A 27,947-nucleotide genomic window follows, 5' to 3' on the forward strand; every position below is an offset into this window, starting at 1 on the left:
TTTTAAAACTGAACCTTTACAGGGCCATTTATGGAGGGTTACTTGACTCTACACCTTTGGTTAAATGGACTTTTTTTTTTATAGTCTAAACAATCTGTATAGACATCAGCCCATTGTACCACAATACTTCATAATGTCATTAGTTTTTATTGTGTTGTTGGGTTACTGTCTCACTGTACATATTTCCCATATCTTGTTTTTATATAGACTATGTATGCAGCTATTAATATAGGTATGAATGCCTATAATCTTGCTAGATGTGTTATGCAGTTTTGAATGTCTATATTTTGTTTTTAGTGAATATTTCTTTGATCTAACAGGCTACACATCTGTTAAGAAATAGAACACTGTTTACTCACCCTCAATATATAACGGAATGATTTATTATGAAAATCTTCTTGTGGTAAAAGTAAAAATAGTAAAACTTCACTTAAATCTTGTAAATACTCTGAAAATAAAATAAAAGGTATTTACTATTGTTAGTGTGGGTGCTGAAATGTCTCACTAGCTTAATTAGCCATGACTAAGTAATATATATCATAAGTACTATTTATCATTTACTTCGTGGTAACTGAGACACTGATATAAGCATAAAAACTTGACAATGATTATTTTCTAAGCACTTTGTACATAATAAAATTGAGAAAGGAAATGGTGAATATGTCAAAGCGACAACCACCCGACCATAGAGCAAACAACAGCCGAAGGCAACCAATGGGTCTTCAATGTAGCGAGAATTCCCGCACCCGTAGGTGTCCTTCAGCTGGCCCCTAAAATATGCATAATAGTACAGTGATAATGGACGTCATACAAAACTCCGATTATACACAAGAAACTAAAATTTAAAATCATACAAGACTAACAAAGGCCAGAGGCTCCTGACTTGGGACAGGCGCAAAATTGCGGCGGGGTTAAACATGTTTATGAGATCTCAACCCTCCCCCTATACCTCTAGCCAATGTAGAAAAGTAAAACAATAACAATACGCACATTAAAATTCAGTTCAAGAGAAGTCCGAGTCTGATGTCAAAAGATGTAACAAAAGAAAATAAATAAAATGACAATAATACATAAATAACAACAGACTACTAGCAGTTAACTGACATGCCAGCTCCAGACCTCAATTAAACTGATTGAAAGATTATGTCTTCATCATATGAATATCAGGTACAATCCCTCCCGTTAGGGGTTTAGTATCATACTATCATAAAATATATGAGAAGAACATAACCCGTGTCATGCCAACAACTGTTTTTTTAGAAATAAATGTGTTTAGTTCCGATGCAAAGACCCTATCAGTGAATCAATGTTAAAGCCAAAATATGCAATCTTTAATGACCTGACAACAGTATCGTAACTATATCCCCTTTTAATAAGTCTATTTAAAGGTTTTGTTAGTTTCTGAGGAGAATACTGACATTTTTGTGCTTTATAAAGAATATTTCCATAAAATTTTGGATGTGAAATACCTGAACGTATAAGATGTCTGCATGTTGAGTTATATTTACGAATTATTTCCTTATACCGGTGATAAAATTTAGTAAATGTTTTGACCAGTTTGTGATATCGAAAACCCTGGTGTAATAATTTTTCAGTAATACATAAATTTCTCTCGCTAAAATCTAATACATTGTTACATACACGAGCGAATCGTACAAGTTGAGATATATAAACACCATAAGATGGTGACAAGGGAACGTCACCATCTAAAAATGAATAATTAACAATAGGAAATGAAAAATCATCTCTTTTATCATAAATTTTTGTATTAAGCTTCCCGTTTATGATATAGATATCAAGATCGAGGAAAGGGCAGTGGTCATTGTTATCATTAGCTTTATTTAAAGTAAGTTCTACAGGATAAATTTCTTTAGTATACATACTGAAGTCGTCATTATTTAGAGCCAATATATCATCCAAATATCTAAAAGTATTGTTAAATTTTTGTATCAAATGTTGTTTTGATGGGTCTTTGCTAATTTTAGTCATAAATTGTAACTCATAACAATACAAAAACAGGTCCGCAATAAGTGGTGCACAGTTAGTCCCCATTGGAATTCCAATAACTTGACGATATACGGAATCTCCAAAGCGAACAAAAATGTTATCAAGTAAAAATTCAAGTGCATAAATAGTATCAAAGCATGTCCAATTGACATAGTTCTTATGTTTATTGCTACTAAAAAATGATCTAAAAGAGTTTGAACATATGTACTCGCATTCCGACTTTTTAAATGCCCAGTTAATTAGGGATGTGAATTTTTTCTTAATAAGAATATGAGGCAAAGTGGTATATAGGGTAGAAAAATCAAAACTTTGAACAGATTCAAAATCACCAATATATGCATGCAATTTATCAAGTACTTCCAACGAGTTTTTGACACTCCAAAAGTAATTAATTCCACTATTTTCAAAGGCCTTATTTGAACAATTTATTATCAGGTTTTTTATTGTACCAAGTGTACTAGTAAGTAAAACAGACAATTTAGTAGTTGAACAATGGCTGGAAGATGAAATAAATCTATATTTGTAAGGTTTTTTGTGCAGCTTCGGAAGCCAGTACATAGTTGGGACTTTCATTGTGTTTGGTTCTGCTTGTAAAGAAGTAGCTAAAAGTTTATGTTTGTTACAGATGTCGTTTTCTGAAAATGAAGTCAGTTGGAATGTTGGTGAATTAGTATAGTTGACACAAATTCAAGAATATATACATGTATGGTTACTTTAGATTAATCACTAATATTTGGGTCAAAAAGGAGCCATCTTGTTCCAACCCCTTTTACTGTTTAAAGTATTTATGAAAAAACCTACGTCTTTCAGAATCTGGATCTAAGCACACAACATCTCTACACATGTTTTTCTCCATTTCAAGTTCAAGGTCAAAGAATTCAGATACCACATGTTCTTCATAACCAGCTGAAATATACAATTATTATTTATAGAAATGTATTGCAGTGAAAAATAACAGCAAACATCCTATATGAAAAAATTATTTAGAAGAACACCGTTTAATACATATAAATACATATAAATACATTAAAAATTATGAAAAAACCCCAACATTTAACAGGTGCGTGTAAACCTTAAAATACAAAAATATTACCCTGTCAATGTATGATGTTGTTATTTAAAAATGAACAACATTCTGTTTTAATATGATAATAAATTGTGTGCACTCAAAGTAGACAGCTGTTTACAACTTGACGAAATGTAAAGAAACTACAAATTAAATAATTTGTTGTTAAATAAAATTGAGAATGGAAATGGGGAATGTGTCAAAGAGACAACAACCCGACCAAATAAAAAAGCATTGCACAAAAATTCTGCAAGAAACAACCTAAAGATCAACATACTACGTTATTGAAAATGTCAATGAATATATAAACAGTATAAAGCATACCCTCCTTAGAAGACATATTGACTTTATCTGTTGCTCGTCGGTATAATTTGATATGTGAAGCAAAATCATCAACTAATCGTTGTGTGAAGTACGGCATCCAATCCACTTCTTTTGATCTACAAACACAAATAATATAATTGGTTTTTTTTATTAAACATTTGTCACTGAAGTGCAAGTGCATGCCACTGATAGAAAGTTTACCCATGTCTCATTACTTTAGTAACTGGTAAAAGCTATATTTAAGAGTAAGGATCCAGAATAGTCCTATTTACAAGTCCAGTTATAAGTGAAAATTGCTTTAATTCAATACACAATATGCATGCATGCAATGTTGTCTGATTTACATCATTTGATTAAAACATTTTAATGGTTACACACTTAATAATTTTATTTAAACAAGAAAATCAAATTGCAGGCATCTCAAAACACTCTGACTGATAGGAAATCAAAAGTTCTATGATCCTCTTCCACAACATATTTAGAAGAAACCCAACATCAAATCCATTTGTTATTTATATAATCCAGTTATAACTTCTGGATTTACAGATAGTAATATAAGGGTCTCAACATTGAAAGAATCAGGATTCAGAGGAATTTGCTATTTCTACTCTTTTAAATCATTTCAATTTTCAGTTATATATTTCGCAAATCTTTATTTAATAATTTTTACTGAAAGCTATATAAAAAGTTCATGTAATGCATGCTTAAACAGGTTTTAACTATGACTACTGACATAAATTTGAGAGTTTGAAATAAACTTGCCCTATCTTGAAAACAGAAAAAGAAACAAAATTTTAAAACAATAGAATTGCCAATCAAAATATTAAATACCTTGTAGCAAATGTTATTGCCACTTTTTGTACAGTCTGTCTGATATCCAACAGAAAACCATCATGGTCACTAATTTGTCTATACCAGGCTTTGATGTAGTCTCTAAAAGCATGTTTCAATACCTGTAAAATTAATTTTGAATAGTATATAAGGGCATTTTTCAATACACAGACCAATATATAGACCTTACAATCATTCTATACACCAGATCTTGTTGACTTATTGTTATAGTACTCCATCAAATGCTTTTCCGAGTGCAGCCTCAGAGGTTGAACCCAGAACAGTTGGTATAATTTTGGACACAATATTCAAGACTGATACTGTCTGAATTTGGATTGTGATCAAATTTTGACATCATATAGGTTTCTGACACATAATAAATGTGGTGATAGATCTTAAAAATTTGAAATGGGTTAAAATATTTGTATTAATTTTCAATTGAAGATTTCTTGCTATTGTTAAATTCTGTGATATTGTGCTACTGGGCAATAGAAGATTTTTTGCTATTGCGCAATACTGTGCAATTGAAGATTTCTTGCTATTGCACAATACTTAATGAATCAATGAACTAGAGGCTCTAAAGAGCCTGTGTCGCTCACCTTGGTATATGTGAATATTAAACAAAGGAAGCAGATGGATTCATGACAAAATTGTGTTTAGGTGATGGTGATGTGTTTGTACATCTTACTTTACTGAACATTCTTGCTCCTTACAATTATCTCTATCTATAATGATCTTGGCCCAGTAGTTTCAGTGGAAAATGTTAGTAAAAATTTACAAATTTTATGAAAATTGTTAAAAATTGACTATAAAGGACAATAACTCCTTAGCTGCTTAGGGGGTCAACTGACCATTTTTGTCATGTTTGACTTATCTTTAGGTCTTACTTTGCTGTACATTATTGCTGTTTACAGTTTATCTCTATCTATAATAATATTCAAGATAATAACAAAAATGTCAAAATTTTCTTAAAATTACCAATTATGGGGCAGCAACCCAACATCCGGTTGTCGGATCCATCTGAAAATTTCAGGGCAGATAGATCTTGACATGATAAACAATTTCACTCCGTCAGATTTGCTCTAAATGCTTTAATTTTTGAGTTATAAGCCAAAAACTGCATTTTACCCCTATGTCCTATATTTAGCCATGGCAGCCATCTTGGTTGGATGGCCGGGTCACCGGACACATTTTTTAAACTACATACCCCAAAGATGATTGTGGCCAAGTTTGGATTAATTTAGCCCAGTAGTTTCAGAGGAGAAGATTTTTGTAAAAGATTACTAAGATTTACGAAAAATGGTTAAAAATTGACTATAAAGGGCAATAACTCCTTAAGGGGTCAACTGACCATTTCGGTCATGTTGACTTATTTGTAAATCTTACTTTGCTGAACATTATTGCTGTTTACAGTTTATCTCTATCTATCATAATATTCAAGATAATAACCAAAAACAGCAAAATTTCCATAAAATTACCAATTCAGGGGCAGCAACCCATCAACGGGTTGTCTGCTTCATCTGAAAATTTCTGGGCAGATAGATCTTGACCTGATAAACAATTTTACCCCTGTCAGATTTGCTCTTTATGCTTTGATTTTTGAGTTATAAGCCAAAAACTGCATTTTACCCCTATGTCCTATATTTAGCCGTGGCAGCCATCTTGGTTGGATGGACGGGTCACCGGACACATTTTTTAAACTACATACCCCAAAGATGATTGTGGCCAAGTTTGGATTAATTTAGCCCAGTAGTTTCAGAGGAGAAGATTTTTGTAAAAGATTACTACGATTTAAGAAAAATGGTTAAAAATTGACTATAAAGGGCAATAACTCCATAAGGGGTCAACTGACCATTTCGGTCATGTTGACTTATTTGTAAATCTTACTTTGCTGAACATTATTGCTGTTTACAGTTTATCTCTATCTATAATAATATTCAAGATAATAACCAAAAACAGCAAAATTTCCATAAAATTACCAATTCAGGGGCAGCAACCCATCAACGGGTTGTCCGATTCATCTGAAAATTTCTGGGCAGATAGATCTTGACCTGATAAACAATTTTACCCCTGTCAGATTTGCTCTAAATGCTTTGGTTTTTGAGTTATAAGCCAAAAACTGCATTTTACCCCTATGTTCTATTTTTAGCCATGGCGGCCATCTTGGTTGGTTGGCGGGGTCACCGGACACATTTTTTAAACTAGATACCCCAATGATGATTGTGGCCAAGTTTGATTAAATTTGGCTTAGTAGTTTCAGAGGAGAAGATTTTTGTAAAAGTTAACGACGACGGACGCAGGACGACGCCGGACGCCGGACGCCGGACGCAAAGTGATGGGAAAAGCTCACTTGGCCCTTCGGGCCAGGTGAGCTAAAAATGTGTAAGCAACAAATCTGATATCAGAAATATGCAGAGACTTCTTTAAAAATGTGTAAGCAACAAATCTGATATCAGAAATGTGCAGAGACCTCTTTAAAAATGTGTAAGCAACAAATCTGATATCAGAAATGTGCAGAGACTTCTTTAAAAATGTGTAAGCAACAAATCTGATATCAGAAATATGCAGAGACTTCTTTAAAAATGTGTAAGCAACAAATCTGATATCAGAAATATGCAGAGACTTCTTTAACTAGAGGCTCTAAAGAGCCTGTGTCGCTCACCTTGGTCTATGTGCATATTAAACAAAGGACACAAATGGATTCATGACAAAATTGTATTTTGGTGATGGTGATGTGTTTGAAGTTCTTTCTTTACTGAACGATTTTGCTTCTTACAATTATATCTATAATGAACTTTGCCCATTAGTAACAGAGAACTATATTTGGTAAAAATTTACATAAATTTACCAAATTAATGAAAATTGTTAAAAATTGACTATAAAGGGCAATAACTCCTTAAGGGGTCAACTGACCATTTTGGTCATGTTGACTTATTTGTAGATCTTACTTTGCTGAACATTATTGCTGTTTACAATTTATCTCTATCTATAATAATATTCAAGACAATAACCAAAAACAGCAAAATTTCCTCAAAATTACCAACTCAGGGGCAGCAACCCAACAACCGATTGACCGATTCATCTGAAAATTTCAGGGCAGATAGATCTTGACCTGATAAACATTTTTATTCCTGTCAGATTTCCTCAAAATGCTTTGGTTTTTGAGTTATAAGCCAAAAACTGCATTTTACCCCTATGTTCTATTTTTAGCGGTGGCGGCCATCTTGGTTGGTTGACCAGGTCATGCCACACATTTTTTAAACTAGATACCCCAAAGATGATTGTGGCCAAGTTTGGATTAATTTGGCCCAGTAGTTTCAGAGGAGAAGATTTTTGTAAAAGATTACTTTAATTTACGAAAAATGGTTAAAAATTGACTATAAAGGGCAATAACTCCTAAACGGGTCAACTGACCATTTTGGTCATGTTGACTTATTTGTAGATCTTACTTTGCTGAACATTATTGCTGTTTACAGTTTATCTCTATCTATAATAATATTCAAGATAATAACCAAAAACAGCAAAATTTCCTCAAAATTACCAATTCAGGGGCAGCAACCCAACAACCGATTGACCGATTCATCTGAAAATTTCAGGGCAGATAGATCTTGACCTGATAAACATTTTTATCCCATGTCAGATTTCCTCAAAATGCTTTGGTTTTTGAGTTATAAGCCAAAAACTGCATTTTACCCCTTTGTTCTATTTTTAGCCGTGGCGGCCATCTTGGTTGGTTGACCAATTCATGCCACACATTTTTTAAACTAGATACCCCAAAGATGATTGTGGCCAAGTTTGGATTAATTTGGCCCAGTAGTTTCAGAGGAGAAGATTTTTGTAAAAGATTACTTTAATTAACGAAAAATGGTTAAAAATTGACTATAAAGGGCAATAACTCCTAAACGGGTCAACTGACCATTTTGGTCATGTTGACTTATTTGTAGATCTTACTTTGCTGAACATTATTGCTGTTTACAGTTTACCTCTATCTATAATAATATTCAAGATAATAACCAAAAACAGCAAAATTTCCTCAAAATTACCAATTCAGGGGCAGCAACCCAACAACCGATTGACCGATTCATCTGAAAATTTCAGGGCAGATAGATCTTGACCTGATAAACATTTTTACCCCATGTCAGATTTGCTCTAAATGCTTTGGTTTTTGAGTTATAAGCCAAAAACTGCATTTTACCCCTATGTTCTATTTTTAGCTGTGGCGGCCATCTTGGTTGGTTGACCGGGTCACGCCACACATTTTTTAAACTAGATACCCAATGATGATTGTGGCCAAGTTTGGTTTGATTTGGCCCAGTAGTTTCAGAGGAGAAGATTTTTGTAAAAGTTAACGACGACGGACGACGACGGACGACGGACGACGGACGACGACGACGGACGCCGGACGCAAAGTGATGGGAATAGCTCACTTGGCCCTTCGGGCCAGGTGAGCTAAAAATGGAAAATTTTAACGAAAAAAAATCCCGAGAATTATTACCCCCACCCCAATTTTTTTTTTTAACCCCCCTTGGAGTAACTTCCCCCAACCTCAATTCCAGCCTTCCCTTTGTGGTATGATACCTTGCAGTACAATTTCAAAGAGATCCATACACTTTAACTCAATTTATTGTCTGGAAACTAGAATCAAAGCGCGAAAGCGCTGTAAAGGCAGTTAATTACAGGTTGTGTGTATTTCTAGTCCAGTTATATCATTATCTTCCATAGAACAGAGGTGGTTTGTAGAATTTAAGATTTAGAGTTCTTTTGTACCTAGTTCACCTATATATATAGTCTACTGTTTACAGTATATTTTCTGTGCCTCGCCATGAAATGCATTTTTAGCCATGGCCTTGTCAGTTTGCTTTAAATTTATGAGTTTGACTGTCTCTTTGGTGTCTTTCGTCCCTCTTCTTTAGAAAATAAGAACTTTTCCTTTTCAATATAAATAGACTATTTTTAATTATTGATTGTATACGCATATTCTATGACTCCCATAAAAAATAGTTCACAAAGATTGACTAGTCTCTGTACTGTGTGTATAGCAAGAACATCAAGTAACATAATGGTAAATGTACATAGTAACACATCAACTTTTTTGATGACCATACCTGCCAACTGTCAGTATTTGCAGAGTATTTCCCCCATCGAGCTCGAGGCTCCCAAATGGAAATTTTGTAAGAGCAATTTTGTCGACTATTTTAAAGAAAACAATTAATTCAACAATGGCAATGAGATTGTTTATGCACGAAGAAGCCAAAAACCACATTAGAATTTATTTGAAGGGAATCCATGACAAATCGCCCCATTAGCAAATAGCCCCCCTTTTTCACTAACTCGCCCCACTTTAAAAAAAAACTGCCCCAACCTGGATAACCAAATCGCCCCACTTGTGAAATGTGTTATATCCCTTAATATTACTCCTGCCAACTTGCCCCACCTAATAGAAAACGATAATATCTAGATAAATATATTATTAACCAGGAAGAATTTACTAATGCTAACTAGCCCCACTCATGTAAAAAGATGTTATCCCGTTGTATATAAGTTAAATTCCGTTAATATTACTCCTGCTAACTGGTCCCACCTAATGGAAATCGGTGAAATCTAGATAAATATATTATTAACCAGGATGAATTTAGTAATGCCAAGTCTCCCCACTTATGGAAAAAGATGTTATCCCGTTGAATATAAGTTAAATTCCTTATATTGCATTATCATACAATTAACAGGTTTCTTTTCAATTGTTATGCAAATAACTAAGCTTTAAAACTTAGTTATTCTTCAACAATACATTTTTTTTTTAGAATTATAATTTCAGTATATCAATAATAGTAATTAAATAAATTTTCGGTTTGTTTGTATTCTGTGTAGATTAGTTTTCATTAAAGTGGTGCGAGTTTTTATTTTTAATTATATATATATATATATTAATCTAAATATTACCGTTTTTTTATAAGTAGGGCGGGTTGGCAGGAGTAATATTTAACATGATTTAACCAATTTCACATGTGGGGCGATTTGATAAATCAGTTTGTGGCGGTTTTTTTAAAAGTGGGCGATTAGCCAGTGGGGCGACTTGTCCTGCTTCCATTTGAAGGCCCCCTTGAAGGTTTTGTATGACTATATGAACCATCTTTCACGTAAAACCCCCATGTGCATTTTGAAAAGTTGGCAGATATGTTTCTAACTCCAGGCAAAATCTACCGGTATGAATGAAAAAGAAGTTTTCAATTAAGGCTCTGTGGCCATAACAGCTGTCTCATTAGCATTTTAACCACTTCCCATATTTGCAATTAAAACAATAGAAGAAAATTATTCAACGCAAAAACAAAACTTACTTGTAAATATGAAATTCTCTTTACGGTATGAGTTTTTCTCATTGTTTGAGATTGTACAGTAGTACCTGTAACTGCTTATACCTATTTCTTATTCACTTTTGCTTGATAAACTCACTAAATATCATGTATATACATTGTACCACATCTCCTTATTTTTATATGCATTCCAATAACATGAACAATTGTAATTCAATTCTATATACCAAAGCAAAATGAACTGCACCACTTTCATTCACTAGTATGCATCTTTTGGCAAAATACAAGTTCTTAAATGACACAAGATATATTTATTGATAAAAAAATAAAATTTAGTATACAACTCTTTAACAGGTATAAAAAGAAAAGCACAGCTGTGTCATAACTTGTGAAATCTGTGCTGAAAACATAGACATTGATGGTATTTGAGTAATTCCATATGTGAAGCTCAACATTAGCTCGTCAGTTGGTGGTGGACAGTTATAGTTCCTTTCTGCAGGCTAGGATGAATGACTTTTCAGGAAAACAAATTTCACAAATCAAAACTTTCCTCTAGATTTCTCCTACAATATTCATCCAGTTTAGTTCTTTTGGTTTAATTGGACACCGTCCTGATTTTTAATTTTGCAAACCATTCAGTCTCTTGCTTGCAAATGGTGCATGAAAATAGGATGGGTATGGCAGTTTACAAGTCTCTTTAAAGTGGGTTTGTGCCCTGAAAAAAAGTTTTATAACTTAAGTTTTTTTTAAACTTGTGCAACACACATACCTAAATAACTATAACATAGAAGAGAGCATCATTCGTGTCAATGTTTTGTTCCTGTTTACATTGTCATTGATATTTTTTCAGAAAGCCTGAGGCATAGCTCATGAATTCCTGTCATTACATCCTAAATTAACATAATTACTGCTAGAATAATTATCAGTATTATATACGTACACTATCATTGTACAGCCCAAGTCTTCAGTATATATATAATTGTTGCATTCATTCACTCCTGTGTTCAGTCGTTCAAAAATATTTAAACATCAACAAATGAACTTTAATAAGGACAAGAAAACACTAGAAAAGATACGTACATACAACCCGTGTTTAAGTGTATTTGAAAGAGAAATATATCTGGTTAAACGATGTATAAAGGAGGAAAAAATTGTAGATATTGCATTACGATGCTTTCTACCTAATAGCACGTGGATATGTTTACATATTTAGACTTGACCCAGTATGACCCGTACCTTGTAGGTCACGGCCGTCGTTTAAACACTAGACTACAGTCGTGTATAAGACAATAAAATGCTTAAGCCTGTACTATTTGTGTGAAGTAAATGTGTTTTTTCTGTACATTTAAATTGTTATACCTGATAGCAAGGACGTATATATATCTATCCGTTTCCTTCTCAATTCACTTTGTCAATTTCTTTGAGCTTCTTCAAAACATACGTATTACTGCGCCCGGAAGTGAAAAAAATATTAGAAATCCACGTAAAATAATGCTATTTTCAATTTTGTGGAATCCATTTTGTTATATTTATTATATAAAGATAAAAAAAGTTACGATTAATTATGAATTTGCATATCATTATACGGAACGTTTATGGACTATTTTTCCATAGCTGTAAGTCGGTCATTTTGGCGGGAAATCATGTACACATACACACGTAGATTGGCTGGTACCTGATCGTAATGTTACACATCAAATATATCAAATAGCTAATACCCGGAACGTAGTACCGAGAACCAGATAATACGTAGACAACATACATAACTAATACCGAAATTGAAAACGCTTTACGGTTTCTCGTTTATAAACCGAATTCCGCTTTGAATTATAGAAGATGCAATATTAATCATGTTCAGTCGACTTTTCATTGTTATATCAACGTCTGAACTAATTAAAAAATCTTTAGCTGTCAGATAACACTCGAAATTGACCCGACCTCTTTCCACACGGAATACAAATAATGATAGTTTGTAGTCAGGTTGACTGCTTATAATGCAAAATACACATTAATAACAAGTTCTATAAAACGAACAATACACACTGATCGTTTCTTTAGTCCCCAATGTAAATGAAAGAAACAAAAACCATATCATACCATAAAAAGAAGAGGAGAAATTCGAACATTTCCGGATCTATTTCTGGCCAAAAGACCCCCTGCATAGATTGCGTATTAAAAGATGAACATCATGACTTGAAAGTCAGGCCTTAAAGCACTGCCTTTAAAAATTGCTTGTTTTTACCCCTTTTTGGCACTTAATTCCTTAAAGTTGGGGCACTTACACCCAAACTCAACCCCAGCCTTTCCTTTGTGATATGGAACCTTGCCGTACAATTTCAGAAAGATCCATACACAAGTCATTGTCCAGAAACTACAAATAAGCTTGTTTTTGGACCCTCAATCATAAATTGTGGGTATCATAACCCCAAAAATCAATCCCAATCTTTCTTTTCATCTTTTGTGGCATTGAACCTTCTGATAAAATTCCATAGAAATACATTCACTTAAAAGAGGGGCAAAAGATACCAGAGGAACTAAAGTTATTGTCCAGAAGCCTAATGTGTCTTCAGCCGAAGCCATCATAACATTATATGACACAAAAATGTTTGCGGTCATATAACCAGATGCTCCGCAGGGCGCAGCTTTATACGACCGCAGAGATTGAACCCTAAACGGTTGGGGCAAGTATGGACACAACATTCAAGCTGGATACAGCTCTAAATTTGGATTGTGATTAAATAGTTGACACAGCATAGGTTTCTGACACAGAATGAATGTGGTCTAATGAACTTAAAATTTTTTTTTTGCCTTTGAGCAATTCACTATGCTGTTGAATATTAATCCTCTCAAAAAAATGTTTGAAGAAATTTTCTTTTTATTGATGAAATCTGAAATGAGAAAAATTTAACCCCCCCCCATTTTTTTTCACATCCCCTTTTCCCTTTTTCCAAAACTGATCTCAATTCAAATTTCTAATGGAGTTTGCAACAATAACTACTCATTTAAATACATCATAAAATATTAAAATGTAACAAAAGGTGCTTGTTATCACTGAATGGTAAAGATTGTTTTAATTTATCAGTTGGTAGTAAAAGTGAATATACATTGTATATTGTATAAAACAATGATTCAAGTTGACTCAACTATTATTCTGGACAAAGAAAGATAACTCCAATCAATTGAAAATTTCTTGCTATTGCACAATATTGTGCAATTAGATATTTCTGGCTATTGTGCAATACTGTGCAATTGAAAATATTTGCTATTGCACAATACTGTGCAATTGAAGATTTCTTGCTGTTGTGCAATACTGAGCAATTGAAAATTTCTTGCTATTGCACAATACTGTGCAATTGAAGATTTCTTGCTATTGCTGTATACTGTGCAATTGAAAATTTCTTGCTATTGCACAATACTTAATATAATAATTTTGGATCCTGATTTGAACCAACTTGAAAACTGGGCCCATAAACAAAAATCTAAGTACATGTTTAGATTCAGCATATCAAAAAAGCTCAAGAATTCAATTTTTGTTAAAATCAAATTTAGTTTAATTTTGGACCCTTTGGACTTTAATGTAGACCAATTTGAAAACGGGACCAAAAATTAAGAATCTACATACACAGTTAGATTTGGCATATCAAAGAACCCCAATTATTCAATTTTTGATGAAATCAAACAAAGTTTAATTTTGGACCCCGATTTGGACCAACTTGAAAACTGGGCCAATAATCAAAAATCTAAGTACATTTTTAGATTCAACATATTAAAGAACCCCAAGGATTCAATTTTTGTTAAAATCAAACTAAGTTTAATTTTGGATCCTTTGGACCTTAATGTAGACCAATTTGAAAACGGGACCAAAAATTAAGAATCTACATACACAGTTAGATTTAGCATATCAAAGAACCCCAATTATTCAATTTTTGATGAAATCAAACAAAGTTCAATTTTGGACCCTTTGGGCCCCTTATTCCTAAACTGTTGGGACCAAAACTCCCAAAATCGAACCCAACCTTCCTTTTATGGTCATAAACCTTGTGTTTAAATTTCATAGATTTCTATTTACTTATACTTAAGGTAGCACTACAGTATAACAATGATTTTTTTATAATATTTTTTTTATCATATTATTTTGAAGTAAGTATTATTCTGCACAGTTTGTAAAAATCCCAAGGTCATTATCACATCACAACAGGGAGTAAATTGATAATGAATTTATGTAAATAAAAGCACATGGTAATTAATCTAAATATATAAGCATTTGGGAGGGGCTAAAATGCCAATCATCTGTTGATACCAGTGTCCAGCTGTTAATCCCTGACCACAAGATAAATATCGTAGTCTTATCTCATTGTTTTGCAACAAAATATATTTATATAACATGGAAGTGAACAAAGAAAAATAAAAAAAAAATAAAGGGAAAAAATCTACCAAAAAGGAAAAAAAGTACTATGGAAAAGAGTAGGGAAGTATTTTTGAAAGCCTCTGATTGCCTGTATAAATTTCTTCTCTTTTGTCTTCTTCATTTAAATACAGTTTTATGATTTTAACTTATTTTCAGTTTATGTGTATTTTTTCAGTCCCATTAAATTAAATGTATTTTCATTTCATCAAGAAAAGGGTGGTCTTATTCTTTTATGAACATGTTTTTTTATGCACACTTTTAATGTTCTAGCTAATTTCAGACATAGTTTATTTCTTATTTAAAATTCAAATGAAACTTATTCTTTATATATAGAGAATAATGATGTCAAACATTTATTAAATGCAGCTGGTCAATCATGTTTTTCTCTTATCTGAGACTGTCTGGAAAGAGGCGGAGCTTTGTCTATATTTAATTACTTCATCACAGATGTTGGTCATATCTGTGACGTCAAACTCCCGCCAAATGCCAAGTTAGTGTTGGACAGTTCACATATAATGCAAAATTTACTGCATTAGAGCATCAAAGACACAAAGTGTGTGGTTCTATTGATATAGTAATGGTACCAGAACACTCCTGGGGTGTTCCCAGTGGAACGTTTGTATTTACATTGACATTATAGGGGTTCTAAGGGGGAAATTCAGTTTTTAGGTCATTTCTCAGAACAATTTTTCATGATAATTGTAAGGAAAAATTGAAAATATAAACTTTATGGGTACCCCCTTTGGCTTGACTTTGATATATATGATTAAAAGGTGTATTTTCTACAATACCGTGTCCCAGTTTTTGGATAATTTGTTTCTAAATGAATTTATAGGTCTCCAAAGATGAAAGGTGAAATGAGGTTTGGCACCCAGCAGTTAAATCAATATATCTTCGTACTGGAGGCATATATCAAAAATCTGAGACACGGTTTGGGAGATTGTATATGCTTGATTAAAGGGATGAAAACAAATTTTTACTACCATTTGACATGAATGTGCCATTTTCATCCAAGTTGGAAGACCACTTTTTTGGCAATTAATGAGCTATATTTTGAGATTAATCAAACCAAAAATAAATTTATCTATACATTAAGAAAGAGTTATATTTCAGCTTTAAAATTAGTTAAAGATTTTCAAAATCCATTGAGTAGTTTTGGAGAAATTAATCTTTAAAGACTGTTGATTGGAGTCAGAAAATTCTGACTGTAGTGCTACCTTAAGTTATGGTGCGAAAACCAAGAATAATGCTTATTTGGGCCCCTTTTTGGCCACTAATTCCTAAACTGTTGGGACCTCAACTCCCAAAATCAATCCCAATCTTCCTTTTGTAGTCATAAACCTTGTGTTTAAATTTCACTGATTTCTATTTACTTATACTAAAGTTATTGTGCGAAAACCAAGAATAATGCTTATTTGGGCCCTTTTTTGGCCCCTTATTCCTAAACTGTTGGAACCAAAACTCCCAAAATCAATCCCAACCTTCCTTTTGTGTTCATAAACCTTGTGTTAAAATTTCATAGATTTCTATTTACTTAAACTAAAGTTATAGTGCGAAAACCAAGAAAATGCTTATTTGGGCCCTTTTTGGCCCCTAATTCCTAAAATGTTGGGACCAAAACTCCCAAAATCAATCCCAACCTTCCTTTTGTGGTCATAAACATTGTGTCAAAATTTTATCGATTTCTATTCACTTTTACTAAAGTTAGAGTGCAAAAACTAAAAGTATTCGGACGACGACGCCAACGTGATAGCAATATACGACAAAAAATTAAAATTTTTGCGGTCGTATAAAAAGGAACCAAATCAGGGCATACACAGTTTTCCTGATATTTTAGTGAGTCTTTTAACTGGTAAATATGATCTGTTACCTCATATATGACAGCGGTTCAGATGCTGTATGAAAAGGGAAACAACCCCCTCTACATATTACATGGGAATTATAAAAATAAATGTCTAACTACTAACCTCTTGTAGCACCTCGTCTATAACACTTGCTCCTGTCATTCTAACTACTAACCTCTTGTAGCACCTCGTCTATAACACTTGCTCCTGTCATTCTTTTGTCAAAGTTTTTTATCTTCGTTATATTTTCCATAGTTTTCATAATCTGATTTAAATATAGAAAAAAAATAATGTTTTCATAACACTTTGATAATTTTACTTAGATATATATAAATATAAGGATGTCCCTAAACTACTTCATGACAACAAAAATTAAAATTTGGAACAATGAAAAAGAAATCCTGAACTGTCTGCAGAGATTCACCTATATGCTTTGCAAAAAGCACGGTCAAAGACAAACTTATTAAAACAAAATAGTTATGTCTGGTATCATTCTGTGCTGTTATGAAATATCACTGATTTTGTTGTTTTCTATTAAAATACTTTTTATAGAATGATAAAATCCTTCAATACATTTCATTTTTTCTATACCAAGGTTAAATGGCCTTGGTCAGAGTAAGATCTTTTTAGAATTATAGGTTTTCAATGCTTGTCAACTTCATTGACCTAACCTACCACCTGTTTTTATGTAAGCACTATTAAGGAGTCAATTATGGAATAGGATATACATGTACTTGGTCATAAAACGCCTATCATTAAGGTTTTGTGAGTTAAAAAAGAGTCAGACCATTTGATGAGCAAATATAGATTCCAAACAGAGTAAATGCTATACTTACTTTTATGACACCTAACTGTGGTTTTGGTAACTCTGGAAAGTCTGTTTTCTGGGTCTGCAAGGAAATCTGTCTTCCATGATATACAGCGATCACCAAAGCTCTAAAATCAACATACTCAAATTAGTTTATAATGCAAATTAAATAATCTTCCAGAGGTCTTATCCATGAACTTGTGCGTAAACAAACGGAGGCTCATACATTGTCATAAGACATGGCAAAAATATGCTACTTTTAAATTTAATTTAACCATTTTTGGAATCATCTTTATTTCAATTCCAGAAATAAGCCATTTATTTTCAATTACAGCTTTTTAAATTCATTCAAGTACAATCAAGTATCAAAGTATATGCAAAAATGTGTATTTTGTTGTACCAAAATTATCTGTATTGTATTTTTGATCCATAAAATGAAAGTAAGTTAATATGCTATCATTTTTGGTATCAGGAGGTGACAAAATGTTATCTCTACCATATCACTGATAAATTATATCATCAAATTCAAAAGGTATATATTTGTTAACTTGACCTTGTCAATGTTTCTTCCTGGATAAATCCAGTGAGCACAGAAAAATAAGTAGAATACTGAATATGTAATAATAATGGTTAATATTTATAACATAATCCTAGCATGAAGGTTTATCATCTTAAATAATGTATGGGGTTTGATAAACCATTGCATATTGATTGATATCATCATGATATAATAAATAAAATGACTTACCCCACCAGTATACACAGGAAGTAAACAATCAACAACAGACCAAAATTACCAAAGGAGACTAGAAACAGGAACACACCTAGTGTAGGCCACTTCCAGTCTATATTAGATAACATCTGAAACAAAGAATTCAGACTTTAATCTTAACACTTTGATAGATATATTTAAGTATTGATAATATGAATAAATCCTTCCTGTATACCAATATAATTATTTCCTCAGAATATCTCTGATAATTTTTTTCAATTAGACTGAAAGCATCATATATAAATCCTGAATTTATATCAGTACAAAATGTATAACATAACTGAATAGGACTGGCAGTCACTACTATTATTAATCTATTTCCACTTTGCTGGTGCGTGTGCTGCCTATAAGCAGCATTAGCCTGCTGGTTTTTTTTAAATCTCTATGTTTGGGTGGAATTGGTTTTAGTAGTTATTTCAGAAAAAGTAATCTTTGAAAAGTTTATGATGAATGACAATTCCAACAATGAATGCTACATGTTATAAGTGATGGCAATTGCTGAGAAAAACAGTGTTTCATTATAACAAGAATTTTTATTTCTTTTGCTTTGGTAAGTCAACAACTTCAGTTAAAACATTTCCATGTGTTGAACATTTATAAGTAACTGATCTTTATCATAGTTTTTTCCTCAATGCAGGTCATTGCCCTCATTACCTACATTTTTATTTTCAGAGGTTAACATGCATGAAAATTGAATAAACAGTACAATGTCTGTCTAATGCCATGGACACTCACGTTTTTATTTTGCAGTATACATCATTACTTCAATTTCTAACGAAAAGGAAATATGAAGCCTTTGTTGTTCAGACTACTGTATATATTTTACATTTGCATAATATACATTTTCATGTACTTTTGGCATTTAATCAAAATAAATCTAGAGGCATATCTTTGGCACAAGCAAACATGTTTCACCCCACCACATTATGTATGTGCCTGTCTCAAATCAGGAGCCTGTAATATTCAGTAATTGTCTCTTGATGCTGAATATCATTGTTTTTAATTCATTGTTTTGTCCATAAATCAGGCAGTTAGTTATCTCGTTAAAATTGTCTTACATTGCCTTACATTTGTCATTTTAGATCATTCTATAGCTCAAGATGCAATATATCTAAAACCGTATTGCTCATTGTTAAAAGGACATATGGTGACCTAAAGATGTTAACTTCTGCCTCATTTGGTCTCTGTTGGAGAGTGGTATCATTGGCAATCATTCCACAGCTTTTTATTTCATATCTATCAACCAATAGACAAATAAACTGAACTAAATTCAAGCAGTATAGGGGAGGTTTCAGCATGCACACCAAATTCAAGGCAGGAAAATCAGTTCGCTGATTGATGCCAGTATCTGGTTGATGTAGAAGAACAATTGAACACTTTACACATTGATGCTAATGCTATATTTTAGTATGTATACATGCAGTATTTACCAGTTTAATTGATCAATTTGATATTGTTTGCTGCTAATTACTTTATGAAGTCCTTACCCAACAGTCAACAAGTCCTAATTTCACGTTCTTTAACTACTAAAAACTAACCCAATGTTTCATGATTACGAGATTAACATAACGTCATAAGCTGTATCCCATACTAGGGTCGAAAATGAGATTATAGGATACTGGCGATAAATTTAAATAATGCCAGGGGTTGGTTAGTTATCATATATTATCAAAATGGCAAAAATACCGTTTTTAGGACAAAGTGAACGATACAGATGGATATTTCAATGAAGTAAACATTGAAAATTGGGATCTTCCCATCTCGTCTTCCATTTTGGATTGACCTTTGTTGACCCGCATTTGAACCAATCGCAGTCCAATATCAATAAAAAGTACATACATATCGGGAAAATTCCGGATAGACATGTCTTTAAAAATTTAATTTTTACTAGGTTACTAGTGGTTCCAAATTTAATATTCATATCTAAATAAAAATAATTCAATTATCACTAGTCATTTTCATTTTAATTTCCAGTAGACACCCAAAGATAAAAAAAAAAAAAAAAAATACGGTAGATTAAATCAAACGAAAAGCTTCAAGTTAATTTATTTAGAGTCGGTACATATTTATGTATAACAGTACAACATAAGCTCATCAGAGGTTTTTAAACCGACATAGATACTACACGTGAATAGTTTTGTATAACACAAATTACATACATAAGACATATCATGCATAACACTGATAAACATATCAGTACATAGACGGATGCAGGAGGGTCTTGTGGGTTTACAAAATAGAGAATAAGTCGGACTGCAAAAATTATACAGAAAAACTGGGACTATAATATTATATAGTATAATAGTCCCGCAAAGAATATTGAGAAACGAGAAGAAAGAAGAACATTAAGAATAAACTATCACAGGAAACATATAGTCAACAAACTTGGAAATTTTTTATGACCACTAGCATTAGACTGAAATATCGCCATATCAAGTCACCTGCAATATCCAAGTCTCAAATTACCAAGACCTCTTATACACCAATTCAAAAATATTGCTTTCTGAAACTCTTTAGCAATGCGCAACTTACCAGTTTTAGGATGCCAATGAAACATATGCGGCCGTCCAAATTATAATTCAGGCATTTTGTTACCACAAATTACTTTAAACCTTTGCTAAATTTGTCCATAGGTTTGTAAGTTTGACTGCACTTGCAGGAAAGTTTTCAAACAGGATAGCACATCCTATTTTTTACGGAGATGTAGTTTATCGAGCACGAAAATTTAGATGCAATACCGGTAAACTAAACTATCCTCTAAATTAATGAACCCGAATATAATAGGTTACAAATTCAACACGGTAATTCGATCTTTAAATGTTGTTTTTATTGGTATACATATTGATTTTGTTCAGGAATTTAAAACAAAACTAATTATGCTATTGTTATTTACATACATATGCACATTCGCAGATCTGCAATCTGCCGATACCTGTATTTTGTATTCTATTTGCACAACGTCATGTTTTTTTTTCTGACTGATACTGACGCTTTTATACTAATTCCATCAATTAATTTAATTTAATTTAATTTGGATGCTTGATGTGTACTAATTGATACTTTAGTCTTAGATACAATATTTTTCATTAGCTGTTATTGACTTTGAACTAGCTATCAGTATTAGCCAGTACTCTCAGATCTTTATTTAATGTCTTTTTAGAATTTGTGGGAATATCTATCAACTCTTTGCATTTCCATCGTCTTAACCAAGTTTGACAGGGCTGGTGTTATGGAGTGTAAAAAGTCATTCTTAAGTTGAACGGCTTCATTTCACATAATTGAAACCATTTACAATTGGCTTAGACACATTGACAATGTGCAGAACAAGGGTTAATTTTTGTTTGAGGTGTTCCTGTATTCTTTATGTCACAACTACCAGCACCGTGTCTTTCAATGTTTAGTTAAGATATTACCTGATACTGCTATATATATATATAATTTTACAAGTGCTGGTGTTTTGATTATAGATTGGTTTGCATAGGAACACAAAATCAAAAATAAAACTCATGCATGTATGCAATATGAATCCCTTAGTGCGGAAGTTAGGGATGTTAGGAGATTGTTGTTTTCAATTTGTATGAGACCTTGCCATTATAACTCGGTGGTTCTTTGCGGAACAGGGACATTTTGTTTGACCTCTGTCCGTCCATCTGCCAGTCAGTCACTTGCTATTTGTTCCGGAGGATCCACTTGGACGCATACAAATCTATTACGTCATTATTGGTTCCTATTTGTTCCGGAGGATCCACTTGGACGCATACAAATCTATTACGTCATTATTGGTTCCTATTTGTTCCGGAGGATCCACTTGGACGCATACAAATCTATTTCGTCATTATTGCTTCCCACTGAAGATATTCGATTAACTAATATGAATGCAACACCAATTTTCTCAGCAACCATTGATATAAAATTCGCTATTTTTTTCATATGGAGCATCAGCATGTGTACTACGGATTGAGGTCTGTCTCTCTCCTTATTGTCCTTTTCCCCGTTTTCTGGAAAGTATATATGTGGGGTAGTCTCAATGAATAGAAGCTCACAGATTTCTTTTTAATTATGGTGATTGTTGTCAGGGGTGGATTTAGGCGGTTTCAACTTGAAACTTTATTTTCTCGCTATAATTTTACCACACAATAGTTCGAGATATCTCCCGTTATTGCATCCCCTTTAGGAGAATATTTCTATAATTTGACCTCAATTTTTTTTTCTTCGCCTAGCTCCGCTCGGCGAATCTTAAACCTTGCACCCCTAACCTGAAATCCTGGATCCTCCCCTGGTTTCTGTATGTACCTCATATTCACAATCTAAACACACCATAAATCTGAAAAAAGATTAATATAATTATTTAAGTATTTTTATGAAGAAAGATGCTACCAATATCCATCCATATAAGGACGTGTACTTGTGACTCTTGAGATGATAGACTTCCAGAAAGAACTACCAATGACTTCCATCAATCAATACTTACCGAAGTAAATTGTTGGTGACAGATGTACATTTTATATAACATCAAAGGGATAGGTCAATTGAATGAGGAGAGGTTTTATTTAATTTACGTCTATTCACAATGGATTATAGATTTTGTACTGAAAACTTCCAATTTTCACTTGGCTTCTGTTGATAATTACGCATGTATTTTGCATAATAATACGCAGATAGGTTTGTTGTTATTGACCGTCAAGAGCAGAAATATCTTCACTCGTATGATAATTATAATTATAAAACTTTTATTTTCATTTCTGTACTAAAATATGTTGTCATGATATATCGAAGCAATTATTTTAGTCCTATCATCATCTACTCTACAATTGTTCAGTATATTAACACCGGCAATAGGTATCTGACTTTAGAAATGTTTCTTCGTTATTTAATGCGTTGCAATAAAACAAAATAATCTATAAAGACGTGCAATGGCGACATGATTTCTTTATCGACAAGATCGACAACCTTGTATTCAGAAGCAGCTCTCCTCACCAGCTATCATGATTTTTAATACGTTTTTACGCAATGAACGCATTGCTTCGTTCTCTCTATAATATCGTCAGTCAATTCTACAGACTATTTTTTTTCTGATTTTTCTGGGTCGTATATCTTTATTATTTAAACGTTTTGTTAAAAGTTTTATTATCAATATTGAACAATGCCATGCTCATCTTTCAATCTTTTCATAATCAACTTTGATGCATTTTAACATACCGTGATATTGTCTCGTTTATACCGAGCTGTTGCTGAAAATCTTAAATAAACCGTTTCCATAGAAAAAGTACATGTATGTTGTTTAATTTAATGCACACATATCAAATTTTATCATTAAATTGGTTAATCTATAACTAAGGTTATCACGACAACGCAAATACAACAGATTTTTGTTTGTTATTTTTTTTCAAGAGAAATAAATGCATTTGACAATTTAATCACCGCGGATGTCTAGGAAAATAAGAAGTACTTAATAAAATATTTTTTTTATAAGAAAGTCGGTTCATTTTTAAAAAAACACTCAAAGGGTCTTTAAATTGTTTGTAATGTGTTGCGAAAGGATAGGACTTGCAGATTTAGAGATAACCCAACCCCCCCTTTTCGGACTTACTTCAGAGCCATTTTTTCTTAAATACAAATAGTAAATAAGAAAATCAATTACAGCATATCTTTTTTGAAGGAGAAACTGCACGTTCACCATGTCCTGTAAGTCTGAACTATCTGCGTTAAATCGTTGAACCGCTCACGTGTTTGTGTGTTATGAATAAGTAAACAGTATTTATTGTTTTAATCTTCCTAAATACCCCGTAAAAGTCAGAATCATTAGTCATTTGTATAACCTGCTCAGTTAGAACTAATTTAAAATAAACAGAGGAGAGATTTATAATGTCATCAAGGCCATATGGTACAAAGGCCATGATATATAGAGATATTAAAGAGCATATCCGGCAGTAAAAAATACGAAAATAATTACCTTTGTATTATTCATTTAAGATAACCAAATAGGGCATTTTAAGTAGTTAGATTGTTCTGGAGACTTGCAATGTCATTGGCCAAAATACATCCAAAATTTGGCTTTTGTCATTCCTTTTCTAATATTAACCGATACTAAGAAAAGTGTCCTTTATTTACTCTTTAGGCTGGATGTAAGCCCAAGTTCAATGCTATTAGTTTTGTTATTACTTACATCTATTACAGACACAATATCAATAGATGTTATATTATGTTAGACTTTGTTTAAATAAATGCATAACAACACATATACTGCATTACTACTCTGGATGAATTATACATGCATATAAATAACAAATTCGATGTGGTATGATTGCGAAAAAGAAAAACTTTTAACCAGAAAACAATAGACGAGCATGTTTACAACTATAGATCATTGTATGACCATCAACAAAAAAATTACAATTGTGTTCATTAATCCTTTCGGGTAAACGTGTCTTGATTACAAATATAAATTGATAAAATTAAAAAAAAAAAAACCCAGACAACACACTTCCTTATCTACAAAGTACAATAACAAAGATACCAAACTCCAAGGAAAATTCAAAATGGAAAGACCCTCATCAAATGGCAAAATCAAAAGCTCAAACACATCGAACGAATGGAAAAGAACTGCCATATCCCTGCTCGATTTGTAATTGTTCGTCAAGTAGACATCACTCAAAGTAATATTTTGATAACGCTTTATTTATGATGTGCATTAAACTTTAAGCGTGGTTTGTCAAAGAGACGGATATGACATGGTTCTACATCCAAACAAATTTCGTTTCGACTGTGCATATAAAGAAAACCTTTGATTTTCGTTTATTGGAATGTTTCACATAAACTCTTCTTACTCGAACCCTATGATTGACACGTGTGCGTAAATCGCAGATTATTGGGGCTTGACAGTGTGACTTTCTTGAAGTAGACGAAGTAAAATGCCTAATAGAGCGAGTAACCATATTTCCCGATGCTCCAAGAAGAGACAGCATCGCGTGTCCTGTATATTTAACGACATTCTGTCTTCTTTATATACAATCACAATTTTCGAACAAGAGTAATTGTAAATTTAATGCAACCAGTCCTCACTGAACATAAATATTGTATGTTTATTAAAATTAACATAACAATATTTTGTATAAAATAAATTCTATATCAATTCCGAAATCCTTAAGGAATAGCATCTGGACCTAATCATTGACGTCAAGACCTAAATTGCCCATAACAAAACATGGAGTAAAAACAATAAACTATAACGTACAATAGTATACATTCTTGTTTTTCCCTGCTTGTTGGATGATTATATCATTTGTTACTCTTCATATTAAATATATATCATATGCTATTTGACTTATGATGCTTTAAGTAAAAGAGGTAACTATTGCACTAGTTGCCTCAGTTGAAAAGTATTGTAATGGTTATAAGAAAAAATAAAAATAAGCATGAAAATACAAAGGGGCCTGTGAGTTGAGTAAAACACCAGAAACGGAAAATCCCTAGAATCAAATGGCAAAATCAAAATCTCTAACACATCAATCGAATGGATAACAACTGTCATATTACTTGTTACGAGCATTTTCTTATGTAGAAAATGGTGGATTGAACTTGGTTTTATAGCTAACTAAACCTTTCACTTGTATGACAGTGTCATAAAAATTTAAAGCAATGGAAGTATAATAGTTTGATATATAATGGGAACAGTAACGTTTGTTCTAAAGTAAAAGCAAAAGTAAAAGTATTATTACAACGTCATTCTCTTTGTTTTATGAATCCTAACATGACATTATTTATTTTTTTACATTAGTGGTTGATTTATGGTAGAATACTAAAAAAACAAACTTATCAGTTATATACATTTATGTAATTTCTGTTAATATATCTTGAAAATGCAGTTATGAATTTTAATGGTTATTCTTATTTCAAAGTTTAACATTGGGCATACAGATTGCGAAAGACGTCATATGAATATCTGATCCCTGTGATAACTTATTCGAAGAGCTACGGATTACCAAGCAAGATTATAAGAACCATAAAGGGAATATATACTGGATTTAAGTGTACAGTCATTGACCAGGGAGAAACATCAGAATGGTTTAGTCATAGACTGGATCATGCAAAAAAACAACCGCAGACAAAGCCAGAGGGATACGATGGAACTTTAATACTGTTCTAGAAGATCTTGACCTTGCTGACGACATTGTACTTCTTTTCTCAAAATTTAGCGACCTTTATGAAAAAACACAGAAATTAACAACTGAAGCTGAAAGAGTTGGAATGAATCTTAACCCCAAAAAGTGTAAAACTCCGAGATCCAAGCAAACAAAGAGTAAAGAGTTGATAACATTATACGACCAGAAAGTAGAAGATGTAGACAAGTTCACATACCTTGGAGCAGTCATGGACAAAGAGGGAGGAGGAAGTTGTGACATCAAGGACAGAATACAGAAAGCAAGAGGGACATTCCATCGCCTAAGAAACATATGGTATGCAAGAGGAATTTGCCGAAAAACAAAAATACACCTATATAAACCTGTATTATTGTATGGATGCGAAACATGGAAGCTAACAAACATTGAAGAAAAGAAACTAAATACTGTAGAACACCAATGCCTAAGAAAGATTCTAAAAATAAGAGGCAAAGTAAAACCTCGAACAAAACAGTAAACGAAATTGCTAACACCAGAAACATCGGTTGTGAAATCAGAAGGAGACGGTGGACATGGATAGAACATATATTAAGGCGTGAAAGAGACAACAACAGCGATGTAGCTCCACAATGGGCACCTGAAGGGAAAAGAACTAAAGGAAGGCCAAAAACTACATGAAGAAAAACAAGAGAGAGAAAGGAACCAACAAGGATGGACAAGTTGGAACGTAGCCAGAACAGCGGCAAAAGATAAAAAAGGGTGGAAAAGCAGCGTGGAGGCCTTATGTGACTTCTGGCGCGGAGAGAATTAAGGTTAAGGTTAAGGTAAGGTGATTACTTATTCATAATGGTGGATATACAATAAGATAAAGACATTTCTGCATTCGAAGACATTTTCTGGAATATATTTGTATCAGGAACAATCGGAATCAAATTGTCGGATGTAATATTTGTCTCGTTGCATTGTAGCTTAATATACGTTCATCCCACACCTCCTTGCTATTATACTTGAAAAATCTAAAAAGAAAAGAAAATATAATTTGAACAAAATACGCAGAATAGTTATCAAAGGTACCAGGATTATAAGACTCATCAGTGACGCTCAGATCAACATATTTATAAAGCTAAACAAGTACAAGGTTGAAGAGCAATGATGACCCAAAATTCCAAAAAGTTGTACCAAATACGGCTATGGTAATCTATGTCTGGGATAGGACAATCCTTAGTTTTTTTTCTTCAAAAAATCATAGTTTTGTACACAGGAATTAATAAAAACAGAAGTTACAAATGCAAATATCTGAAAATAAAGTGATATCATAGCTGATGATTTAAAGGACAATGGAAATATCCATCACATACGAAAAACTGGTAACTGGTTTCTGCTAAATCAGATAACGACTTTTAAGGTGGCACGGTAGTATTTGCATTCCAGACTTTAAGTTGCTATTTTGTGTACC

At 32.7% G+C, this 27,947-nt stretch overlaps 1 protein-coding gene across 5 annotated transcripts in view; it reads right to left on the minus strand.

Annotated features, from left to right (window-relative positions):
* LOC139513591 (sorting nexin-13-like) overlaps window positions 1-22,692 on the minus strand; it is a 41,469-nt gene extending 18,777 nt beyond the window's left edge. For 2 of the 5 annotated variants that reach the window (XM_071302230.1, XM_071302231.1), the window contains exons 1-8: window positions 22,628-22,692; window positions 18,348-18,460; window positions 17,628-17,727; window positions 16,967-17,056; window positions 4,229-4,350; window positions 3,398-3,513; window positions 2,809-2,913; window positions 360-448 (exon numbers count right to left, since the gene is read on the minus strand). In XM_071302230.1, coding sequence (XP_071158331.1) covers window positions 360-448; window positions 2,809-2,913; window positions 3,398-3,513; window positions 4,229-4,350; window positions 16,967-17,056; window positions 17,628-17,727; window positions 18,348-18,460; window positions 22,628-22,669 — 777 coding nt within the window. In that variant the 5' untranslated portion in view covers window positions 22,670-22,692. Of the gene's footprint in view, window positions 1-359; window positions 449-2,808; window positions 2,914-3,397; window positions 3,514-4,228; window positions 4,351-16,914; window positions 17,057-17,627; window positions 17,728-18,347; window positions 18,461-20,057; window positions 20,162-22,627 lie in introns of those variants that run through there. The other 3 variants (XM_071302234.1, XM_071302233.1, XM_071302232.1) reach the window with 3 other exon arrangements.
* Window positions 22,693-27,947: the final 5,255 nt, after the last annotated feature.

The sequence above is a fragment of the Mytilus edulis genome, chromosome 2 (assembly GCF_963676685.1).
Source record: "Mytilus edulis chromosome 2, xbMytEdul2.2, whole genome shotgun sequence".
Classification (NCBI taxonomy): Eukaryota; Metazoa; Mollusca; class Bivalvia; order Mytilida; family Mytilidae; genus Mytilus; species Mytilus edulis.